We start from the raw sequence: 26245 nt of genomic DNA on the forward strand, positions 1-26245 counted from the left end.
GGTAGCTTACCAATATTATTTAAAAAAACCCAGTAAGTAAAGCCACGTTCACAGCTCACCTTGCTTTTATTTGGCTCTTTCTAGCGGCTGCCTCACTAGCTGTCATGGGTTCAGGAAGAGTTGAAGGGACAGGAGAATTCTTGGGAAAAATAAATTTGAATAAATTAAAAAAATGAAATCCTGAAAGAAAAAAATCATTACATATTGAAGAAGAATACTTGGGTTCAAGTTTCTCATGTTACAAGGCTTAATGTAGAACTCACAAGGCTGTTTAACAGGATCTCTACATTTTCTCATCTGTTGCAAAGGTAAAACAAAAACATTACTGGTCTGACTTCTGTCAGTTATTTCGTTTCCTTTACATACTACCAACTATCAACAATGAATAAAGCATTTTCTCGAAATGTTTTCATGTAACTGCACAGAACAGGGACTTATTTTAGCCTCAACTTAAACAACTAAAAACAAACCCTAACCTTTAGATGAAACAACAGTATTTTTTTGTCCCATTGATCTTTTCCATGCAGCTTCTAGGGTCCTTCAACTTATCCCCCATCTCAGTCAAATTCCTGAATTAATTATATTTCATCTAAATGACATTTAGTCAAGGAAAATGGCAATTTTAGAGGAAGGAGGAGAAAAATTCTCTCTCATTACACACATGCACCACCTTCTCATGTAAAGAAGGCAAATCTAGATCTTGTCACCTATACTAGAGAGAGAGTTCATCATCAAATACTGCTTCTGAAGACTGCCATCAGTACTGGAATGAGACAAGAGGCTAGGAAAGAGACAGGCATAATTCCCACTCCTCTCAAAAATAAACTGCTGTCAGAGATAGTATTCTGCACTCAGACAGCCTCTCGTAAACTGTAGTGGTCACTTATATTTTCATTAAACTTTGAGAGGAAGGGTCAGGGGTGTCCATGTGCACATTTTTGTGCTGCTCCACTTCTAAGGCAGCCATGGGGGCTAGGGAGGCAAGCAATACCTGAGGAAATCAACAACAGAAACCAGAACACAGGCTGTTGCTTTTCCTGATGTTTCCACACTCCTACTGAAAAAACCTCAAAAAACTTAACACACATCCCAAAGAGCTTCACTTCATTAGAATACTCCAGGCACTTTTAGTTTTCTGTCTGTCACACGGCAAAGGGCCAAGTAAGCAGGAAAATCCTATTTGTACGGCAAAAATTAAAACATCCAAGAAACAGACATACTCAAGTCACCTGAGTGAGGCAATACTACTCCTCCAATAAGAAACACAGTAAACTCCCAAAGTATGTTAGGGCAAGATACACTTGTATTTCAGGATAAAGCACTCAAAGCAAAGTATAGTTATTGCACCTCCCATTCACATGCTGCAACAACATCATGCCAAACCATTCAAACCAACTAAAATTTAGCAAAAGCACCACTCACATGTACTAAGCACTTTCTTCTACAAGGATTAATGACAAAGTAATTCAAAGCAATCTCAGTAATTCACTTGTCTGCCTCTGAAGGTAGAGTTTACTACAATTCAGATTCGTTCCAAAGTGATTTTTGAGACAGACTTTTCCCAATGCCTATCTAAAGAATCACTTTATGACACCGAAGATGATTGATGTGCCCTCAAATTATGTCCAGTCATGAGGTCTGTGAATGACATTATTTTCAAGAGTTTAGACTTTCAAAGTTCAAACTCACATGGAAATTAAAGGTAGGAACACTAACCAAGGCACTATTCTGTTTGCCTTCCAGTTCACTGTAGTCCTCTCAGTGCATTAACATAATGGCTAAGGATAATTAAGGGTTTATCCAGAACAAATAGAAATGTTCTTGACACTACAGTTACAATATTGAACCTCCTATTGTCAACAACCTTAAAGTTATGTAGCATATTTCATACTAAAAGCATTAGAGTTTCTGTAATTAGTAATGGGTTAGCAATGGTTAAGACAGTAAGCCAGGTATTGGTGCAGTATTAATGCAGTTCATGAAGCTACATCCTCAATTAAAAAATGTTTAGAGCATTAATATTGCACAAATGCAATAGGAGCTTCAATTGTACTCTGCTCTAGGTTTTAAATTGAAGAAACTGAAATAATCTCTCTCTCACATGACTTGATAAGACTATTCTCAATGCTATCTACAAATTATAGTAAAATATAGAAAAAAATTAAATGTTACTACTTACATTAATATTAGACACTGGACAATCCTTTTTGGCAAGTTTAAAGGCAAAGTAAGATACTTGGAAGATATCGGGCCTCTGTTCTTGATCTGGTTCAAGCATATACCCTGCAAAAATCAGCAAGATAGATTCTGGATGTATCAAGATGTATGCTGCTTGACATTTTGACATTCAGTTGTTGTAAGAGTAGCTGAATTTATATCAGTTTTTGACAGATTATACAATATTACTCAAAGCCATTATTTCATGGTCAATATAGCTCACGGCAAGTTTTCTCTTTAACGCATTTTACAAAATAAAACAGACGTAAATTTGCAATGACAGCACCATTAAATGGAGAAAGAACACTTTCCATGAAGTGATTTATGCCACTTGATTCTGAAATATTACACAGTGGAGAATCTTCAGTTTGTCACTCACCAGTCTCCACCTTGTAGAAAAGCTGAGATGAAGCCAGAACCTGTTAAATACCTTTTACAACCAACAGCAGCTTTTTTTGTCTTCTATTCCAAATGGAAACAAGGGAAGTTTACATGATGAGATTGTTCCACACTCCCACATGTTCCATGCCAGCCAGTAGCACTCATTTCGGCACAGTAGTTCACCGAATCTTAATAAATCAGTGTTCGTACTGTAAGTACGAACTATACTGTAAGGAGACAGGATTAAAACCTGTACTCTTCTAAAAAGTAGCACCGTGACACAACTATTTAATGTATTGTGAGTTATATACTGTTTTTAAATTATGAATGTGTGCTTAAAAAGTGGTTTGTATTTGGTGTCTTGTATCACACAAAAGCATAAACTGTATGGTCACTGCATAAATAACTGAAATAAATTATAAGAGCTCTTAATCAATCTTTCAAAGGTTTTCATATTCAGTCAGTCACACTCTTTGACATTAACTTGCTCAATGCTGAAAACAAAGACAACTGAAAACACTCATTATTACTTTGAATTTTAGATTCTGTATCTGGGTAACAGATTAAGTGCTAGCCTCACAGTTTGATGTTGTCCAAAGTTCTCCTGCACACTCTTTGAATGCGTACTCTCCTGCATACTCTTGTGTGTGAACACTTTTGCCAGAGTTCATACCTGATACTTTGGGTTGCACAAACTTGATCAGATTTTTGCTCTCCTGTAAGTAATGAAACTACTATGATGTTCTCCACAGTGCAACTCATCTCAGTATATTGATGTTTCTACACTCAACTTGCACTTGCAAATTCATCTAAGAACAACAGTCCAATTTGGATAGAAAATACCACTAACAGTCTGACATTCCATAGAAAATACACAATTAAGAGCAAAAACGAACTAAATTAAGAACTACCCTTTTCGTTCCCCTTAGCCTTTTGTGGTGTATGGTCACCTAAGGAAAAAAAATCATCCATGCCTTTCAATGAAACCAAGAAGTTCTTCAATAAAGCTCTTCTGAGTTGAGAAGTACAATTTAGTCTGGTAAGTCTTTGCACTGTTTTATTCAGTTTAAATTCTGAAATATTAACTCATCCATTAAAATGCCAAGAACACAGTAGCTGATTTTAACATGTCAGCTGTCCAAGAAAAAGCCTTGTTCATACTGCATTCACCTGGCTTACTTTTAGCACTGCTTCAAATAAAGTTCTCCCTAGGTTTCTCAAATTGCTCTCTAGGTTGGAACCTCAGTGTGTACTCCGTGGGACATTCCCCTGTTGACCAAATGCATAAACAAGCCTCCTTTCAAGGGCAAGTGCAGGAGCTGCAAGACAGATGGTAGCCAGGAGCAACTCCCACTCTTTACTCAAGAACCCAGCCAGTCTGTACCACCCCACTCAAGTCAATTGCCTATATTAGCAGGATCTTCTGTGTTTCATTTGATTTATGAGCCAAGAGAATTTCCATGCTGCCTGGAGACTTACGTATCAAACAGTGTATACTATGAGAGTATCGGGAATTGTCCGGAATGGTAAAGCTTCCATCACAAATAGCAACTTGACTTTCTCCAAAGGGAAGTGAAAAGAAACAAAGTTTATACAGCAAGCAGCCAAGTGCCTGTAAAAAAAGAAAAGGCACAGTAAAAGGACGAGAGTAAGCCTTTTGAACAATAAAGCAGCATCAACCAGAAATAAATTGCATCCTAGCTACAGCTGATGCTTACACTGTTATGTAGAAGCTGCATTATAAAACACTGTTCATGTGTCAAGCTAATATATAAAGCAGCTCTAAAAAGGCTTTCTCTCCCACTGACTCCTATGTGAGACAACAAACCACTAAAATTAGAGCATACTCAAAGAGCTGCATTTGCATTGTCATATCACCAGAGACACCACTAGCATTTCTACTGAATTTAGTCTCCATTTACTTCACTGCGTATCACCTAATAAAAACACCTTTCCTTATCACACTGCCATCAAGTTTCCAAGAGAAATCACTGGTGACCACCAAGTAGTAACCTGAGACAACAAAAGGGAAAAAAATTCTACATCATGTTCCCCTTAACTAAAAGTGATCATTACACATGGCATTCATTTTATTTACAGAAGATGTAGCTACCAAAGATATCTCTACTATATTCTGCATTGTGTATATATTTCACTCAGAAAAATTGAGTTTTTCAGTTGCTGCTTTTAACTTCCCAAATCTCTTAATTAGTTCCATATTTCAGAGTGCCTGATTTGTTTTTCCTTACCCAGATATCTGCCTTCGTAGTAATTGGCTTTCCTCCATAAAGATTGATCATTTCGGGAGCTCTGTATGAGAGTGTTGTATACCTAATAGAACAGATTTAAAAGAGGATGTAGGTGAAAAAGTGTGCCTCAGAATTGAAAGTGTGCTTTCCTGCATCCGTCACACACGCATCACTCACACTCAGGATTCAGATATGCACCTAGAATTGTCTTACACAATGCAAATCATTTATTGCATTTGCAGCATCACAGAGAATACTTGGAGTAACAATGTAACATTTTGATACAGAATAAATATTCTGTCAGTTAAGATTGACTTCTAACGTTATCTCCGCCACACACAAACTATTTCAAGAGTCACTTTGCTTAAATACTGCAATAACCAAATTTTTAAAAAATGTTAGGGAATACCCCTGTTAGGACCCTTATATATCACATGCTGAAACACACAGAATGTAGACTTCAAAAGAAACAGCTCAAAACAATTATTAAACTGGTAGTCAAAGTTGTTTTCAGAGAGGGGAAAAAACCCAACCTGTACAATTTTATAACTTGAGAACATGTAGCCTGTACTTACTCCCCTGTAGCAGTTAGCCAGAAGGGGCAAAACTGAATAATACAACGCACCCGTGATAAGAAGTTAAAGTATTTTTCTGGTCAGTGTTAGGAGAATGAACATGGACCTTACTCTATAAATAAGACTCTACATAAATCCAGTCGAATGCTTATTTACATTAGTTCTTTTTCTCTCATATCATTACCTGTATTAAAATAGCACAGATTTAAATATCAAACTCCCAAAATGGCCAGTAGTCAAGATATACATTTTTTGGACAACTAAATTTCAAGACAGCATGATTTTTTTCAGCATTTTAAGTTCTATTATTCTTAAGAGTCTCAGTTTTGCAAAAACAACTTCTGAACAAGTGCAAAAAATATGTTACTGAATAGTTCCACTGTTTTATTATATTTATGTCAACATGAATTCAAATTCACATTAATAAGATAAATAATATTTGGTTTATATTGATTACATAATTCTTAAGTTCCATACATATAAGATACATGCACACTGCACAATCATATATGGAGTTTCCTAGCAGCACAATCACTAGTTATTAAAAGTGAACTTACTTTTTAATTTCCTCTTCAACCACATTAACACCATCTTTTTGAGGATTAAGGTATTTGTTAGTAGCACTGCCAAAATCACAGAGAACATAGTTCCCGTTATCATTTAACAATATATTCTCCACCTTGAAAAGAAATCAACACACAAAAGCATTAGATAAAAATAATGGCATTAATTTCCACATTCACTGTTACTACACATTCCCCACACACAAACAGCAAAGTTTGCTTAAACATCAACTGACAGACTTGGCATTAGCAGTAAGTGATGTCATATGGTTTAGTTTCTGTTCATGACTCCGCTAACAGCAACTGCTCTCCTACCCAGAAATTGGTCTTAGTGGAATAGTTGCTATATTCTCCATTCTTTTTGAACAGATCACTCATTTTAACCTCAATGCTCCTTTTATTAAGCGCATACCTTCAGATCCCGGTGAACTATAGGTGTTTTGCACTGATGCAATCGGGCAACAGCTTCACAGGTATCACAAAATATTCTCATCACTTCTGACTCAGTAAAGCCTGTCTGCAGACGCTGATTCATCTGATTCACAACTTGTCCAGCTGAAGAAATAACAAGATTTTTTTTTTTTTTTACTAATTCCCATCACATGAAGACTTATGTATGTGCAAGAAATCCACAAATAATACACAACAGACTTTTCCACAGTCACTGTATTTGAATAAAACAAGCCTAGTTTTCCAAATTAGTATTCTTACATCATCTTAGACAAAAAAGTTATTGTCTGAAAAGAAAAATACAGTAAAAAAAACAAAAAAAAAAATCCATCACAAAGATTTTACCTCGAAAGTGTCTCTTGCATTTAGACCTGTATCGACCAACAGAAGTCTATTTACTGCATATTAAAGACACCCTCTCTCTTGGTCTTTATGGAAGACAAAGAAAAAAGGGAGGGGCAGGGGACAGGGGAGAGCCCTGAATCCACTCTTTGAGAAAGATTTCACTTAACCTCTCATAGGTTTCTTTCCAAGACCAGGAATAGTTATTTCCCTGTTTCTTGAAGAAATCACATTAGCTTCTTCCTACCAAAATGCTCACTTATCATCAAGAGATGAAGCAAGACTCAGTATCTGCAAGGCCTTGGTGAGTGTTGCGTCAAAACAAGGATGCTTTTAAAAGGAAAAGCCTAAAATTGTCAAGTCATCCGGTAGTTGACATAACATCACCATTTACCATTATAAAGAGAGGAAAGACTACTACCAATAAGGAGTCAGAAGTGGGCTCCCACAAGGATACAAAATCTCACTCACGCAAGTAGAGCAGAAAGCCAAAAAACATGTCCATTAGTGCTCAAGTTATCTCCTTATTCCTTCCCTAAAAGGTATATCAATGCTATCATTGGCTCCTTATGGTACAGATGGCACAAGCTGTAATGTTTACTGATTCTACTGCAAGTAAAACCTATGTAAACTTCAAATAAAAGTATTCTTCAGGCAGTATGGGCAATGGGACAGGTTTTCTTTCTAGTCTAGAAATATTTACTTTGCATTTGTAGCCGTTGTTCCCCTATCACTAGATATTTGGGTTAATCACCATCTGGTCAGTGCCCAGTTACCATAAATTTCCGGTAAACTTCAGAGGCTAAACTCAAGGGCAAATTTATCCCAATGCCTATGTGTAGTGAGAAATAGCAACTACCCGGTTTTACATATTGTTTGAAACACAGCGACAGTATCAGGACCACAGAACTGCTACTATTTTGCCATCATTATCAACATTAACTATTCTGTGTTCATTTATAACCTCTCAGGTAAGAGTGAAGCAACTTTAATATTGTTATTTAAAACAAAAGAGCAGATAGATAACAGCAGTTAAAAGCTTGCCCATCTTTCCTATCAAATTACGTTCTAGTTACACATTGATCATCAAGGATGAAGTTTCACTTTATACTTGTACAAATAATTTCCCTGTTTCTAATCATACTCAATTAGAAAGCCACATGAAATTGACATTTACATTTTCTGTATTCAACAACTCAGAAAAGCAAAAAGAACTAATTAGAATCCAGCTGTTGAGATATGTAAGTTAACCTTCCATATTAAGGGAACAATTCCAAATAACAAGATACAAACATTTTCCCTGCATTTACTCTGAAAACCTAAGAGTTGGTTCTTACCTCGACAGTACTCCATGAGAATGAGTACCTCCCAAACATTATCACTTATCGAGTTAACAGCACAATCCAAATAGCTCACAATGTTCTTGTGCCCAGACAACTCTTTCTGTAAAAAAAAATGCACATTACACTTCAGCACAGAAAAAATTAAACAAACATAAGATAGTACAAGCTTTCAGGCAAGTATTTATGTTTTCAAGTTAAGATAACCCCTGCCCCACATCCACCACTTGAGAAAGCAACACAGAGAACATAAGCTTGTCACTGCCAGAAATGTCAGAATGACTGAAACAGATCAAACACAATGCAATTACTATTTGGAAAACAACATTTATGTGCTTCTCATTGCAAAGGCATCCTAACTACTGCTCTCTAAAACAACTTTGTGAAGTAGAGCCTTGATATGCAGGAGATATAGAAGAATCAAGCTACTTGTGCCCATCCTAAGCTAAAATGAAAAACAATCTCAGTTGTGAAAAAAAAAGGAGTCAGAGAAAACCCATGAGCTGCTGCCACCTGAACTATTAGAAAGTTTTACGAAGTCATCACACACAAGCAGTTGAAGATATCTCTAAGGAAACAAAAAAACAACAACCAACAACTTAGCCATTTTACATGCAGAATTAAACCATGCTTATTTCACACCTGCCTATAAAGTCTCCTCATCTGCACTACAGAGTTTCTGCCTGTAAGACAACTTAACATAAAAGAACCTTTCACATCAGATAAATAAACAGGTGCTGCTAAGCTTAGAACACACATAAGCAAGACCTGTACGGAGATGGGAGATAAACAGTCTTCAGAGTATCTACCAGAAGGCAATACAACAGACTCTCTCTCACCTAGACAACAACTAGGTTGGGTTTTTTGTTTTGGTTTGGTTTTTTTTTACCTGTCAAGTAATCATAACCCCAAATGTGTCTGACTAAACCTTCTTCTCCTCATCTGTTAGTCATCTGCTAAAAAACATTAGAAACTCTGATGACATGAGGGAGTTCAGCTACAGGTAGAACAGTTACCTCAACAATGGACTGCAACTTCAAGAACACGCTTACACCTACACAGGGTGACAATACTTGTGGAAGCCACCAGCAGCATCATTCAACTAACAAAGCTGTGGCATGCACAGGCCTTGAGAATTTAAGTCACCACTGTAGAACTGGAAGAAATTCTTTGCACTTGGGAACCAGATGTAGCAAACAAATGGACTGTGATATCCAATACATCTTTTATAATTGCTTTATAAGTTAATCATGCACCAATCCTAAACTTGGCTTTAGTTTCTGAAACAAATGGTGCAAAATCCAGAATGCAACAGAAATTACTGTCACTGAAGAGGCATTTGGTGTATGTATGTAACAAATTAGTACATTCTCTAGTGGGCTTCTTACCATAATTGTAATTTCTCTCTTGCATATGTTGAGATCCGGCATATTATTAACATACATTCGCTTCAGTGCACAACGTATCCCGCCGTGGGTACGTACCAGAAACACAGTTGAGAAGCCACCTGGAAGAAAAACAATTATAAGCAAATGAAGCTTCTTGAGTTTTTGTTACTCCTCTAATCAACACCTCTACAAATTAAAAAATTAATAAGAAAATCTATTGTGATTCATGGAGTGAGGAGTAACAAACAAGAAGTAATAAAGCTTTGCTATCACAATCCATTTCACACAGTGATATTCTTGAAAAAAAACCCAAGGATCTTGCTATTTTATTACAATATTAAACATTAATAATGGAAAAGCATTTTCACATTCAAATAAATGTCTAAAGCCCAGCCCAAACACCACACATTCAAGTATCAACCCTGAAGTACTTTCAGAGTCATCTGGAAACCTGAACAAAGTGAAGATATTCTCTAGATCTTCTTAATTTCCAAATCCCCCAATCCTTGATCAAGACTAATACTAGATTACCTAACTCTACATTTTACAACATAAAAGTTAAAATATTAAGGAAAAAAAAGTCTTGACAGATACAGAAACTGTCATGCAGCTTTTTGGCACAGAAGACAGGTAGAACTTCCCTGGAATTACAGTGCAAGCAAATAAAATCTGAAGTAGTGTTTGCATCAAAACCCATACTAAATGAACAGTTAAGAACTGAACTTTTTCCCCACACTAGTCCCACCAGGAGCATCCTTAGTTCAACAGTGTCAGGAACTGTGAGCCACGTACTCAAGCCCATTTCCCAGCCTCTCAGGATGAGGTTTTTGTTTTCCTCTGAACTAATAAAGAAAAACCACACAAACAGGAATTCTAAAGAGAAGCAAAGTGAAACAGCCCACACAGAAAATAATTCCAAATACTCAGGCAAACCACAGGGGAAAAAAAAATAACATTCTCCTGTTTTATCTGTCTTCTGTTAGTCTTAACTACTGCCCAAGGCCTCAAGCAGATTACGTGAGCGTCACCTCAAGCTTTCCCACAGTTTTAGGAAACCTGTCTCAGAGAAGCTCACATAAATCCATACTTTTCTTACTTGACTGCCATCTTTCAACTACTGCAAACACTTGGGTATAAAATCAGGACAGAAATATGTAAATTAAATTATTAACTACTCTGATCATTAGGCAGCTGATTGAAATGTGTATGTTTCGTGTTTCCTGATAGTAAACATTGGTTGCAGATTCTAAGTATAATGCATTTCATTTGATACCATTCTCATGCACTTGAGCAAACATGCACATAATTTACAACTGAAGAAGCTAAGTTTTATTAGCAAATTTTCTTGACGATCAAATAGCTATTTTTTTTTAACTTAATTGTTCATTTAGGCAGACAAGATGCTGTCAGACACAATTACTGCCAATTTTAAGAAAATAGTCTAAATTCTACAAACCTACTGTATTTAATCTTGTTTAATAGGCCCTCCCCTGGACATGATCAGGAACATTTAAGTTACTCAAGTCCTAACACCAAACTTCAGCTGGGGGTGAAGTTATCCTACAGGGCTGGTGAGTTCTGTTGAATGACGTGCAGACCTTCATTGGTGGAAGCTTTGGTGTACTAGCCTCTCAATAAAAACAGATTTATTTTTTACACACCATTACTTGACCAAAAATATAAAGCAGTACTCCGGCAAAGCACCAAAGACTAACAATAAGACGACCAAATCAGTTCCTGCCTTTTTAACCAGTTTCACTGTCTTAAATACTCTATAGCACGAGGACATAAACAAAATGTTAGATTTCCAGTTTCTCTGACAATTGTTTTTACATAACCAGAGTAGACAGGATTGGGTAAAAACGATCAGCAGAAAGTAGTGAAAGAATTTAAACACTCAAGACAACCACTCTTCTTGCCATTAGGTGGCAATATTAACCAATACTTGACCCTGAAAGAGCCATAAAAGCAGACCTATTCCCCATTTTGCCAAGTGACCTTGAATGGTTTTCCATTAGTAAATAACACTACTATAAGAATCCTTTGAAAGAGCCAAGTGCACAACACTGAACAAAAATTAAGTATATTAATAGTCACAGGAAAATGAATAGTCACTAATGTCCTTTAAACCATTAAACTATAAACCTTTTCAGTTGCTTCTGATGTTAAACTTCTCACTGAAAGCACTGAACCAAGCAACAATCAGTGCTGTAAACATGAATTAAAACTCTCACTGAACATGACTCTCTGTCTGAAGAGAGGGGGAGACAAATACCTATATTGCCAGGTCCTGTACACAAACACAACCAGAAATGACTTGTTGCTCTGCTCAGAGACTCAAGATTGCAGACTCAACCAAACTGTACTTCTGCTTGTCCATCAGCATAGGAGCCAGCATTTCACCAATATTTTCAGAAGCTTAAAAAATACTCAATTATTTCATATGGGTGGAGACAAAGTACACTCAATTTTCCATACCACCGCTTAAAAGCAACCTGTTATAAGCTATGACACAAGAAAAAGATGACAAGAAAATTCCAAATGTTAAGCCACTGTCTTCTCTATAGGCTTTGACTCTTTACAATCCATCATGACAATTCCAGTTGTCTTCTTAAATACCTAATATAATCAAGGCTCAACTCCCCCACTATCCCATAAGTATGTCCCCATCTTCCCATGGACAAGAAATGCCACAGCATGCAGCAGCTGGGCCCAAGGCAGCTATGCATGCACTGAGTAGCATACATTCTTCATTTACTGAGCAACAAACAACAGCCCTGTCAACTTAGAGGCCTCTCCATCAAAAAGCAACATAACTTTGGGTAATCTTTTTTATGAAGCACCTTTGCTAAAACCTGATGGAAAGGGCATGGTGGCCAAATGTAACTTCGCAAACTGTATATGTGCTCAGGCTGTCAACAGGTTTGGCAATAAAATTGTATGAACCTCACAGCCCTTAGCCATTTCAGTATTTCAATACAGAAAATCCTTTAGCTTGTCAGTAATTTTAAATACTATCTAAAAATTGCCACTAACATATTCATGACAACCATACATAAGGCCACCAGGCACAGGCAGAACTTCATGTCACAATCTCAGTTTCTCCTCTCTGCTCCCCATCCTCAAAAAAAATCCTCAAACATAAATTGAGAGGTCACGTGAAAAGTGATTAAGGAAACCATACGGTTGGTAACACAGTCAACATTCGAGACCTGAATACAGAACTTAGTGTATCTCTCAAGAGATTCACATGCAAGGCAAAAGCACAAAGAAAGTATCATTTTGCATGATCACAGCAGCACTACATTTAGCCGTCCCATACTGGCCCACATAACATCAAAGCTGGGAGATGTCTAAATGTGAATCAAGTGAGGCACTGCATCTGTGCACTTCATAACGAAGAGTCACCTGTTACTCTCAAACCTCACCACAAAGAGCTGACAGGATGCTATTTTCCTCAGAAAAAATAACACGTCCCTTTCATTGTGTGCTGTGTCACTAGAATCAAATGACTTCCATCCCTTTTACCAGATGTGAGACATCACACCGGTTTGTCTAGGATGGAGCTGAACGTGTTTCATAGTCGTTTGAAGGGGGCTATGTTTTAGATTTGTGCTGCAAGCACTGTTGGTAACAGAGATGCATTATTGAAACGCAAAAAGACTTCTAGGAGCTGAATCTCTTACAAAAGAGATTCATCCAAGACCAAAATAGTCCAAAGTTACACAGGACAGTCGCATTGGACAAGTCACTTTTCCTTGAAATACTTGTTTTAAAAGCCTTTCTATTGCATCTACAGCTATGTAAGTCAGTAGATACTAAGCACGATTAAAATCCTGAAGCTTTCACAAATAAACTCATTACAAACCTCAGAAAGTTGAAATTCACAACTCTTTCTTACCATGAACAGCCATTTTCATCTTCAACATACACTTTTGTGATCTTATTAACAAGCCAACTAGCAAGGTTTTGGGGTTTTGTGGGTTTGTTTTCCTGGGGTTCAGTTCAGTTTTGGGTTTGTTCTTTTAAAGAAAAAAAAATCTACATCAGTCACATTTTCTAGTCAGGTTTTTTCCTATTCATATCCAAGGTCAACCTCAAAAAATGTCACGAGCCTCGTTTTTCTATTTATACTTTACCATGTTACATTCCTGAAACTCCAACCACGAAACCACGTAGCTGTCAGAATTCACAATTTCCTATTTGCTTACTCAGGTAGAACAAAGTAAGGCTGAAGAATCTTGCAGTACTTTTACCATCTTTCAGACTGCTCACAACTATTTTGTAGGACGGACAACAAGAATACCAAGAAAGATATTCTGAAAGAAGTTATGCATATTTCAGATATACCAACAAAAATATATATATATATACACTATTGAAACAGAGAAGCACCAAATAGTTCCTCCAGACAATGAGAAGCTACTACTCTATTATATGCTTAGATCTCAGACAAACAGAATAGAACTTCATGAGGAGAATTTCATCTGTATAGTAATACGCAATAACCATTATTCAAACCTGTAAATGCTGAACCAGAAACAGAAGCTACTGCAGTCTCTGTCATAAAACCAGCAAGGTGTAAAAGCTTCTCCACAAATGCATTAAAAAATGGCTGTTATGGAGAAGTGGAAGAATTTTAACATCCATTTCCATTAGACACAAATAAATAAGCAAAAATAAGTTTTTCTAAAGCTAATCAATACATAAATTTTTATTTTCAGATACAGTATTTACATCCAGTTCTCCAGTATGAAATGAAGAAATACATGTGGGAATTAACAGATCCTAGTTGTTCAGGTGTACCCAGACAATCTGGGTAGGTATATATTTACAAATTTCCTTAACAATTAAACATAATCTGGAGCTGAAAAAGGGATAGTTTTTTAAAAACTAACCTTTCAAGCTGTGAGCGCTAAGAAAGGCTGTAAGGCCAACATAACTGTCTCCACTACAGCACAGTTCCAGAACTGGCTTTTCAGTCATTATGTAAAGTTGTTCTTAAAGCAGAAGAACCTCAAGCATAGTTTATTTCCAACTTGAAGCCAGTTCACAAGATCATGTCTCAGCTTCGAATGACCTTAGCCAGCAAAATGGCCTTGCATCCCTCTCTCCACAAAGCTGGATAAACGGGTTGAAGTGCAAAATCTTTTCCAGTGACCTTTCTCCCCACAGATACCACTGCTAACCTTTTTTCCCCCCTTTGCAATAACACAGCTATCCATCCACGTGCTAGTATTCTTAAAAAATATTCTTAAAAAAAGATTTGGCCTTTAAAACACCAGAGACATCCTGCTTTGGAAATTACCCAGCTTGTGAAATTGCACAGCTTTCTGAGAGTTTGCAAGCCTGATGAACAAGCATGAACCACTTTATGGACTATAAATTCACTCAAAATACCCTCTCAGAAGTAGTAGCAAGAAGTCCCTCTCAAAGTAGTAGCATGAATGCCCTGCAGATAGGCTCCAAGCAATATGAAGAAATAACATTCTTCTTGCAAGTTGACATGAAGGACAACAGTAAGGCCTCATTTAATGTTTCAAGTGCATGCTCATTGTCAGAAAAAAAAAAATCCCAACTCTGACTTCTATATTTTAATGAAGTGCTGAGACACCACAGAAACTGGCATCCAAGAGAACGGGATACTAATGAAGAAAGTCAGGAAAGAAGTAATCCTCCACAAAGAAAGCACGATCTCATGAAAAAAACAGCTCTTAATACCCACATACACTTCTGCATAGAGCACTGGGAAAGGCCTTTTATCAACGTGTTAAGCTATTGTATCAGGAATTTTGAGTAAACTCCTTTCTGCTGCAGTTGCAGATGAGACCATGTCAAGAGCTATTTCTTCTAGCTCAGTTTTGATGATATCTTCAACATAGTATAGTGAAGTACATAATGAACAGTGCATCTTTGGAGCTCAGAGGTAGTACTTCTGTGATCCTGATACATTGCTATTGTGTCACCCAGTCCTCTCTTTTATCCTGCTTCTCAACTTCTCCCACGGTACACTGCTACAGTGCTCGTAACTCCATACCATCATTGACATCCTATTAGGATAATTACAGGGCACTTCTTCAATGTATCAGAAACTCCTTCCTTCCCACAACAAAGCAATTCCTTCCTCCACAGAGGTACTGTCTTTTGTAACTAAGTACAGATGCTGTATTGCAGGCACACTTATGGGAGCAACAGACCAAAAGTAACACACAAGAGATAGTTTAACATAGAGAACACTGCTTTAGTTCTTCAAGCCAACAAAATCTGTATGTATTTGAGACAGCAAAACCTTCAGAAACACAACATACTCAAATAATTCAAAACTTTCAATCTGATTCCAAACAGTGTGTGATTGTTGAGAAGCTACATATTAACAGTTTTCAAGCCTCATGAAGAATTTTTGCTCAAGCCACTCACCACAATTCTACCTTTTCATTCCTGAAACACCTCTGCACAAGATGACAACAAGGCACCCCATTAACAAAAGTATCAGTTCCCCCGTGATACTAGCTGTTGCAGGAATTATCATTGTATGTACCTCATGTTGTATGCTAGGATTCCAGAATGGAGGTTAAGTGTCATCCAGTCTCCATCACCCCTATGTGCTGCTATGACTTCACTCTATACTGCTGTCTCCATGCACAAGCCACTGCTAGCCCCGAGCTTAGTAAGAGCACCCCAGATAGGAAGGTGCCAGATGTCAATTGTCCCACCACCCTGGTTGTAGGGCTGCCAACCCAAGCCCTAACACCCATGCATGCTTGCTGACCAGATAGCAAAAAAGTAAATAAAAGTGGTATGAATAAAGGCAGTATGAAATGTCAGTAACTGCATAAAAACACATTTTGGGTTTATACATTTATATATATGCTCTTGTGTTTGTACGTGTATATTTTTAACAAAGCATATTCCACAAGTCTTAGTCATGACCATGAGGCTCTGAGACACAGCTCTGTCCAGAAGATCAGTTGACAGATGTTGCCTGCAAGATCAGGAATTCAGAATTCCCAAAACCAAGGGCAGAAATATCTCACTACTTTAAAAAAAATCTGTTTCTCCACACATACATTTTGGAGTTTAATATTTCTCCAAGTGTCTAGACAATGCACTCCAAGTGACATACTACTGTTCCTTTTGCTGCTGCCCACACAAATTCCCACCATGTAACCATCTCAGTATGAGGGCCAGTTTAGACAAGAAGCACTTCCTTCAATCCAGCATCTGCTCTTACAGCAGCACTGTGCAAAGAGCAGCTGTAAATCATACACTAATAGGACACTACAGTACAGCCCATAAATCAGGGCTGCTATGCATACCTCTATCTGCTAATTGGACTGCTAGCCCTGCTAATGAGCAGGCACTCTCACACTGCATTTCTCTTAGCATCAACTGCAGTCTGACTTGGCAAAAAGCTTTGACATCAGCACCTGAAACTACCTGGGACATGCCAGACCCTTCAAGTTACTAAAGTGCTCTTGGAAAGATGAAATAAGGGCTACTATAGATTTTTGTGGAAAAAAAAAATGTATTAGTAACATCACCATCAGACATGCTCAGGTGCAAAACTCTGAAAAAGCCTTCATCTGGTGTTCTTACTGGGAAAAGAAGCAGTTATGTTGCAAAGGAGAGCATAGAAATGCTGAATGCACACATCACTTCATTTTTTAGCCATTTAAAAATAATTTGATAAACTGATGCAGTGTGTGGCCGTAACCAAAACCCACAGACACCAGTGATACAAATAGCTACAAGTATTTTTATCATGAAGCAGTAGTAAAAGTTTTAACCCCAGCAAAGTTCATATACTTATTCAACGTGTCACCAATACTTTCTCTTAACATGAAAGATCCCAAAAGCTTGCTACAGTGAAAAAAAAAAAAAAAAAAAAAAAAAAAGCTCTATGCAAATTTAAGTGCTACACAATACGCTCCAGGACACTGCTCAGAAATCACAGGAGATCCCCTTGCATCAAGGCAGGCAATAGGTGAGACAGACGGACGAGTAGAATACAGAGGAAGATTAAAAATATCAGTCCCAAAGTGGTATCTTTTTCTTCTTTTAAATACCTCATTAGAAGAAATAGAAAAACCTCTCTACGTTGCCATCATGAATCCAGCTGCCTGAGAATTAGCCATAAGCACCACACTACTTTCACACATTGTTATTACTGCCTCTTGCTATTCACTGGAAAAAAAAAAGTGCTAACCCAATTCCCTCTATGTCAACTAATACTCCCCTCACTGTGGAAGGGAGCGCTCAACATGACTAGTAGATCGCCAACAATTCAACTAAGTGCTGTGACTATCAAAACATTAACCTTTTTCCACCTCCAGATTCTGCAATCACATCGTAACAGAAATTACCTGATAGTATTAAATGGATCCTTTATCTACACGAACAGAAACTGAAAGTAGGAAATGATAAATTGGCAACAAGTCATAATCCATTGAGCTTCATTCACAAAGTCATCTCTTGCAGTTGTAGGGCTACATTGTCATGCTGACAACTGCTACTTGAATTATCAAAAATGGAAGTTCCATGTAACAGAAAAAATAGGAGTCAGATTTCTTTTCTAACAAAAAGAACAAGAACTCTCACAGAAACAGTAAAAGTATTTGTATTTGAAGAGATTAATCCAGTCTGCTCCTGGCATTGGTGGGGACCAGGAAACAGTTTAGCACAAAAGTTGTCAGAGTTATCATATGCAGTTCACTGTACAGAGATAGTACAACATTTTGTTTACAGGCACATAAAAAAATCAAAACAGCATCCAATTTGGCATCTCCCAGTTCAGTGCTCATGGAGCCATCCTCCAGCCTAGGAATAACGCAAGAATCTTCAAGTGAGTTACTTTTTAGATGTACAGTAATGCAATCAATTCATTTATTCTCTTCAAACTCTTTCCTCCTTTGTAAACATGCCTGTGGCATCATTCCACTGAAATAAACATGCATTCTCTTTATAGAACAGATCAATATTTTTGAAAGCAAGTCTCCTTTGTACAGGCTTACAAAGTTCTGTCAAGATTGCTGTTGAGATTCCCATCCACAGTACATTACCATAATCATAACTGTATCCCTAACTTGACATTTCTATCATCTCCCTAGCTGGCATAAACCAGTTCTGCAACAAAAATTTAAAAAACAGAAGTTGACACAATCCGTATTTCCAAAGCCAAGAAACACTTGTCATGATAGTTTGCAGGAGTAAGCAAGATTTTTCTCCAACAGAGACAGAGCTTCACATCACTGATGTTATCCTGTCCAAAACGTAAGATTCAGGAACAAGCAGAAACTCCCTCAACAGAACTGTACCAACCAACCTCAACACTGTACTTGTTTTGGTTAAGGTCAAGACTGTTGTCTAAACATTTATATAAAAGGTTATGCTGTGCAATCTGAGCCAGAACAGTTAATCCAATCCATTTCTCTGTGCCATTAAATCTCTAGTCTCTCAACCTGCAGTACGCTACACATACCAAGTTACTCAAGATGTAACCAAAGTGATGCTACTGGGCAGAATGTGCTTCCTGCCCAACTTCACAAAAGGAAGCTTCTCGACTTGGATAAGATCTTGATAAGACATCTATAATGTGCATTCACTATCACTGTTAAACACAAAAAAAAACACACTAAAACACTTTGAACAATAGTTGTATCTTCAACATATGGAAATTATTTTTCCCCATCCTTTCCAGCTTGGTTTGTTCACTGAATTCAACTCCACCTGTAGTTTACTCTGAACTGAAAACAGAGGAGTTTGAAAAGCAGAACCATGGCATTATCTGTGAATTTAGACTAGACAGAAAAAAACTGAGTTACCTGTTCTACAACACTGAGGCTATGATCAAGAGAACCCATAAATTCAGTTCCTTTTATAGATTAAGATGTTATTTGCTAAGGATGTTTAATGCATACAACAGTTCACTTATTTAAAACTTGATTTCATTCCAATATAATAAACAAGTGTTGAAATTGAGAGTTGGGCAGAGAGGCACCTCACGAGGTTCACCAAGGACAAGTGCAGAGTCCTGTGTCTGGGAAGGAACAACCCCATGCACTAGTACAGGCTGGGGACTGACCTGCTGGAGAGCAGCTCTGCAGAGAGAGGCCTGGGAGTCCTGATTGATAATAAACTAACCCTGAGCCAGCAATGTGCCCTCGTGGCCAAGAGGGCCAATGGCATCCTGGGATGCATCAAGAAGAGTGTAGCCAGCAGATCAAGGGAGGTTCTTCTCCCCCTCTACTCTGCCCTAGTGAGGCCTCATCTGGAGTACTGTGTCCAGTTCTGGGCTCCTCAGCTCAAGAGGGACAGAAAACTTCTGGAGAGAGTCCCGCGCAGGGCCACCAAGATGATCAGGGGACTGGAACATCTTTCATACGAGGAAAGGCTGAGGGAACTGGGGCTGTTTAGGCTAGAAAAGAGGAGACTGAGGGGGGAATCTTACTAATATTTACAAATATCTAAAGGGTGGATATCAGGAGGCTGGGACATCCCTTTTTTCTGTTGTATCTAGCAACAGGACAAGGGGTAATGGGATGAAGCTGGAACACAAAAAGTTCCACTTAAACATAAGAAAAAACTGTTTTACTGTGAGGGTGACAGAGCCCTAGCACAGGCTGCCCAGGGGGGTTGTGGAGTCTCCTTCCTTGGAGGTCTTCAAAGACCTGCCTGGACATGTTCCTATGCAACCTGGTCTAGGTTGACCTGCTTCTGCAGGGGGGTTGGACTAGATGATCTCTAAAGGTCCTTTCCAACCCCTACCATTCTATGATTCTATGAAATGAGAATAAGAACCTCTTGTCTTCACACTTGTCTTCACATTTGAAATAAAATATAGTTACAGTATGGTTAAATCAATCCACTACATACCTACTATGCAGCCACCAAAATATTTCTGGAACTAAACTCCACTGTCATACTGTATGGTTAACACCAAATTAATACAAACACAAATACATTTTCTTTAATCCTTATAGCGGTAGTTGGTCTTGTATTTGCCTTGAAAACACTACTTGAGTTCTGATTTAAACACACATGTTAGAGAATGGATCTATAACCTCACACAAGTAAGTCACCCAGTGAGTATCACAAAGCTACCACAGCACAGAAACAAGGCAAAGCATAAGGTGCCCAGCATCCACAAAATCACTAGTTCCACAGCATCTTGGAGAAAGGACACTTTTCATTCCAAACCCAAGACAGTCTCTGGGCTGTGCAGAGATCAATCAAGCAGTTAATGATGCTAGAAGCATTTCAGACCAAGGCAGATGTCCTACGAAGATTCTATGGTTTACTATTTTTCTATGGCCTCATACACACGCTAAATCAGCAAGATGAAATGGTATCTCTCACTGATAGAAAAAGTCTCACTTGTACCTTTACATCATCACAATGAACTCATTGGCTATTTTTCACATGTAACCATGATAAAAACTAGATTATCTGGCTAGAACTAGCTTTTAAGAGTACCTGATATGAATGTTTGAGGTGATAACACTAAAGGTTTTCATGATCTCACTTCACCTTCTTTAGCCATCTGCAAATACTTGTCTATGTTTAAACTCTGAGTATACCAAAGGAGCAGGTATAGACCTATCTGGCATAGGAACAATAATGGGACCAATAAACTTTCTTAAGAGCAAAATATCTCAGATTAGACCTGCTTATACTCATGAATATAATTAAAAAATATTTTGGGAGGTAATATTTCCCAATATGCAGAATACACTTTGATACTTCAATTTACATAGAAAATACTTCTTTAAAGACAGCTATCCGAATTATTTTAAGTCACTTTTGTGCTTGGGATTCGTTCACTAATACTTTCAAACTCCACACTGTGACAACTGACAACTTAAAATGAGACTGAAGCTTCTAAACAGCGTAAGCAGCTTGATCTTTTAAAATAAACAAGCATGATTCTAGGCATCAGTCAATATCATCAAAGTCATTTAATCTCTCTTATACACCTACTGTGTTTTAAAGCAGAGTCAGTGAACAGCATTAACTCTGAACAAGGCAGTTATTCCTCACACAGACCACCTTGTTCTTTGGGTTAGTCTCAAAAAATGAAAATGTTAGGTCACACCTATCATCTCAACCCAAAGATGTTCTTCAACAAAAACATCCCCTTAAAAATGCCAATATGTTATTTCATGTCAGCTTAAGAGAACAGCAAGTCAAAAGGAAGATGGAAAATGGTCCATTTGAAGAAGATAATCAAACATTTCAAGAAAGCACAAAGCTGGGAAAGTAATACTGTTAATTTAAACCAAGACTGCAGGAACATGAAGATCTCTACACCAGATTTAGCATGCAGTGTTATCTTCTGATGAGTGTTTGTATGGTTACACTTTTATCGCTACCATAAGAATATAAGCTTTTTTTTTCCTATTTCCAGTATTCCTAAGGAATCTCCAGATAGCTCATTCTGAGAATAAATAATTAAGCAAAAACCAAGTGATACTACATAAGTTGTAAGTCATCTAAACAAGACTCAAGGTAAAAGTCTCAACTCCACGGACGCAGAGTGTGCTACTGAGCTCTGTGGAAAGACAGAGAAGCTCCATATGACACAATTAGTTTATTTCCTCTTCTTCCAAAAAGTTTTTCCTGTTCATCACACACAAAACAGAACTGATCCTGTGTCTAACACTGACACAACAAATTCCATCCATACTTCCTGTTCTTGTTTCATGCAACACATGCCATAATCATGTCATCCTTATACATGTGTGTCAGCAGAGAAATGAAGTGCCTTATAGTCTTTAATGATTTATTTGCTCTGTATCTGAGACATCAAGTTCAAAACTGAAGTACTAAGAGGAATTACCTTCTCCTGTCACTGTAATCCGAAGAAGCGCTTGGCTCGATCTTAAACAGCATAGGTGAAGGAACTGCACATTTAGCAGTGAGACAAAGATTATCCCCAAGTTTTGCTCCTCCATAGCTTATCTCTCCAAAGAAATGCCGCTTTTACATCGTTTCATGCAAATAATGTGCTAATTATCCAAAATTTCTTTTTTTAAAAAAAACCTGTTTAGCAACAATTTCTTTAAATAAAAGCACATACAGAGTGTTTCAACTTATAGGAATTTCAAAAGAATATAATAACATGCCCTATTAATCACTGACTTCTAAAACTGTCTTTTGTTTTAAAAGAAATTTGGCAAAATGCTGCAATAACAACTCATTAAACCTGCTGCTGAAAGACACACAGACAGAAATTACAGCCCAAATAACAAATTGTAAAACATGAGAAATGAGTCAGTAGAACAGAACAAGAATTAAACCAAGGACTGGACCTTAGAAAGTCTCTTGGAGACTTGCTCATTAAAGTTTCAAGGCACCAAGTGAACAACTTCATCTGTTAAAACAATGGACAAATTTGGAAGGAAGCCCAACATATATATTATTCCAAATAAAATCTCCTCCAGTCCTGGAGGATCAGAATTCCTTTCATAGCTCTGTCAATGACACTCAAAGCATAGCATACTACAGAAGCCATGAGGAAGAAATCACCACCAACTCTAACCATAAACTCTACCCATATCCCTTGTACAGATTCGTTCTATGACTTGCAGCAAATCCCTTCCTCATCTTTGGTTTCTCCATCTGACTCTCCCTAAGGAGATGCAATGTTCTTCTTGAAGAGCAAGACAAAAAAATCCCAAAAGGTACTCACTATTTGCATCAGTATTAGCAAGGAAGACATAAGGAGAAACAAGGCTAAGAAAAGACTGGCATACCTTTACAGGGAAAATGCTGCAAGTTAGCTAGTTTTCAGTTTTCAGTTCTCCAACATGGACTTAATGTTTTTTAACACATTGCTCAAGAAAGCTGCATGTCTTGCTACTCAGAAAGAATTATTCCTCACTTGAAACAGACACCTAGGATGAAGTGCTTTTTTTTGTTTTCATTTCCAGTGGTTAACCTGTACTGTTCCGTGCATTTTCTTCCACCCTGCTTCTGTTGGAAGAGCCAGTTTCACAAATCACCCCACCCATATCCAAGACAGCCCATTGCTACTAGTAAAAAGTAACTAACCTAGACAAGTGTGAGCAAGGAATGCATGAGTCAGAGAAGTGGAAGGGGAAAAGGTTCCTGTTTCTTAACCTGTACACAAATGCTTGAGAGACTGACAACGATTCCCAAGACAATCATGAAAGCAGAAGAGGAATTCATCTTCTTTCCTTGTCAGCAGCTAAGATGAGGAAGAATCTAGCCCTTCTAGAGAAGAGAGGTTTCACATTCACTGCCTAACTTCCTAAGCTGGAGAGAAAAAACACAGGATATGCCATCTCTACCACAGTATGAATAACAGACTAGAGGTGACAATGATCTGCATCGATGAGTCTATAAAAACATAAGAGCAAAAGCCTCCATTCCACAACAGATGCTGGCAAGTATTAACAATTTCTAAGGAAAAGGTCATCATCTCAGGCAATTCAGTTACAACTAGGTGACTGACCACGTCTGTGTTCTTGGTTAGTCATATAGTGGTAGGCATTGGAAGGGACCTCTAGAGATCATCTAGTCCAACCCCCGTGCTCAATCAGGTCCACCTAGATCAGGCCACACAGGAACACAACCAGACAGGTTTTGAAAACCATGGGAGAGGGAGACTCCACACTCTCTCTGGGTAGCTTGTGCCAAGGCTCCCTCACCCTGACAGTGAAATAGCTTTTCCTTAAGTGGAACTTTCCATGTTCCAGCTTTTGTCCATTAGCATCCTATCACTGGACACTACAAAAAAAAAAGCATATTGCCCCATGCTCTTGACATACACCTTTCAAATACTTGTAAGTATTACTGAAATGTCCCCTCAGTCTCCTCCAGGCTGAAGTCCCAAATCCCTCAGCCTTTCCTCATAAGAAAGATTCTCCAGTCCCCTGATCATCTCAGTGGCCCCGCTCTGGACTCTCTCCAGAAGTTCACTGTCTCTCTTCAACTAGGGAGTCCAGAGCTGGACACAGGACTCCAGATGAGGCCTCATCAAGAACCTCCCTTGACCTGCTGGCCATACACTTCTTGACACACCCCAGAATGCCATCGGCTTTCTTGGCCATGAGGGCACATTGCTGTCTCACGTTTAGTTTATCTTCAACTAGTATTCCCAGGTCGCTCTCCACAGAGCTGCTCTCCAGTAGGTTCCCCCCTGATAGCCTGTACTGGTGTATGGGGTTGTTCCTCCCAAGGTGCGGTACTCTGAACTTGTCCTTGTTGAATCTCATGAAGGTTCCTCTCTGCCCAACTCTCAAGACAGTCCAGATCTCACTGAATGGCAGCACAGTCTTTTGGTGAATCAGTCCATCCTCCTAGTTTGGTGTCATCAGTGAACTTGCTGAGGGTACACTCTGTCCCCTCATCCAGGTCGTTGATGGAGATGTTGAATATGAGGATGTTATGGGAGATGGTGTCAAAAGCCTTGCTGAAGTCAAGGTAGATGACACATCCACTGCTCTTCCCTCACCTAGTCAGCCAGTTATACTCTCATAGAAGGCTATTAGGTTGGTCAAATAGGATTTCCCCTTGGTGAATTCATATTGACTCCCCATGATAACCATCTTTTCCTTCATGTGTTTTGAGATGGCATCCAGAATGAGTTGTTCCATTCGCCTTTCCAGGGATGGAGGTGAGGCTGACTGGCCTGTAGTTTCCTGAGTCCTCCTTCTTGCCTTTTTTGAAGACTGGAGTGACACTGGTCTTCCTCCAGTCCTCAAGCACCTCATCAGTCCTCCAAGACTGATCGAAAATGATGGCTTAGTAATAATATCAGCCAGCTCCCTCAGCACTCGTGGGTGCATCCCATCAGATCTCACAGATTTATGAGTGTTAAGCTTGTCCAACAGGTCTCTAAAAGCAGAATAAAATGTGTCCACCAGAACCACCTGTTATCTGACACTCTTACACTCCCCATTTTGGCAGGCATAGAGCATTCATAGTGTCAGTTAACACAGCTCTGCTCACAGACAGTAACTCCTTCGACTGTGGTAACCTACTTATCTAGACTATTACAGAGGCAAAAAATAGCCACAAGTAAAATATAGTCTAAGGTTAAGAATGTAAACACTTTTGAGAATGAAGACTTAGAAAGAATACTGTAAACAAAAATAATGCCAGAGACAAGAAGCACAACCTGATTACCTCAAACACTTTTCCTCTGAACCCAAGGTGAAAGCAATTTAAGCAACAAGTGAGACATTCATCTGACAGCATGAGTGCACACAGCTACAGCTAAACCAACAAACAGCTAGAAGGATGTCCAAATTCACACAGTTAATGTGTATGTGTTAACACATGCTCATGATTCCCAGATGTGAAAGGAAAGGAAGCCTGTAATTACACTGCTCCACTAAGTCCTATCTCTGGTATTAGCTTCTGTTCTCCAGGTACAGAACAACTGCGCAAATAGTTCCATATGGGTGACAATACTAGTTAATGACTGACAGCTCTGATACTACAGTAACAAAATCCCAGAGAAATAAACACTATCTCCCCAGAATCACTGGTTTCTGGTTAATAATAAAAGTATAATTCATTTTCAGATAAGTAAGTAACAAAGGGTTTTTTTCCTATGTTGACATGCAAAATATTGAGATTTAATTTAATTTTTTTTAAAAGTAAAAAATAAACATTCAGTTGAACTAACAAAACACACCTACAATAAGATCCTGCACAGCTTCTTTTAAAGCCAGGCCAAGACTTTTACAAAGGTATTGCATCCCTTATTATTAC

At 38.2% G+C, this 26245-nt stretch overlaps 1 protein-coding gene across 7 annotated transcripts in view; it reads right to left on the minus strand.

Annotated features, from left to right (window-relative positions):
- Window positions 1-26245, minus strand: part of BMP2K (BMP2 inducible kinase) — a 115499-nt gene that overhangs the window by 28922 nt on the left and 60332 nt on the right. For all 7 annotated transcript variants that reach the window (XM_061993758.1, XM_061993755.1, XM_061993759.1 and 4 more), the window contains 8 exons: window positions 9506-9624; window positions 8115-8220; window positions 6398-6540; window positions 5980-6101; window positions 4848-4929; window positions 4078-4210; window positions 2180-2283; window positions 60-139 (listed from right to left, as the gene is read on the minus strand). In XM_061993758.1, coding sequence (XP_061849742.1) covers window positions 60-139; window positions 2180-2283; window positions 4078-4210; window positions 4848-4929; window positions 5980-6101; window positions 6398-6540; window positions 8115-8220; window positions 9506-9562 — 827 coding nt within the window. In that variant the 5' untranslated portion in view covers window positions 9563-9624. The remainder of the gene's footprint in view (window positions 1-59; window positions 140-2179; window positions 2284-4077; window positions 4211-4847; window positions 4930-5979; window positions 6102-6397; window positions 6541-8114; window positions 8221-9505; window positions 9625-26245) is intronic.

This window comes from Colius striatus, chromosome 3, assembly GCF_028858725.1.
Source record: "Colius striatus isolate bColStr4 chromosome 3, bColStr4.1.hap1, whole genome shotgun sequence".
NCBI lineage: Eukaryota > Metazoa > Chordata > Aves > Coliiformes > Coliidae > Colius > Colius striatus.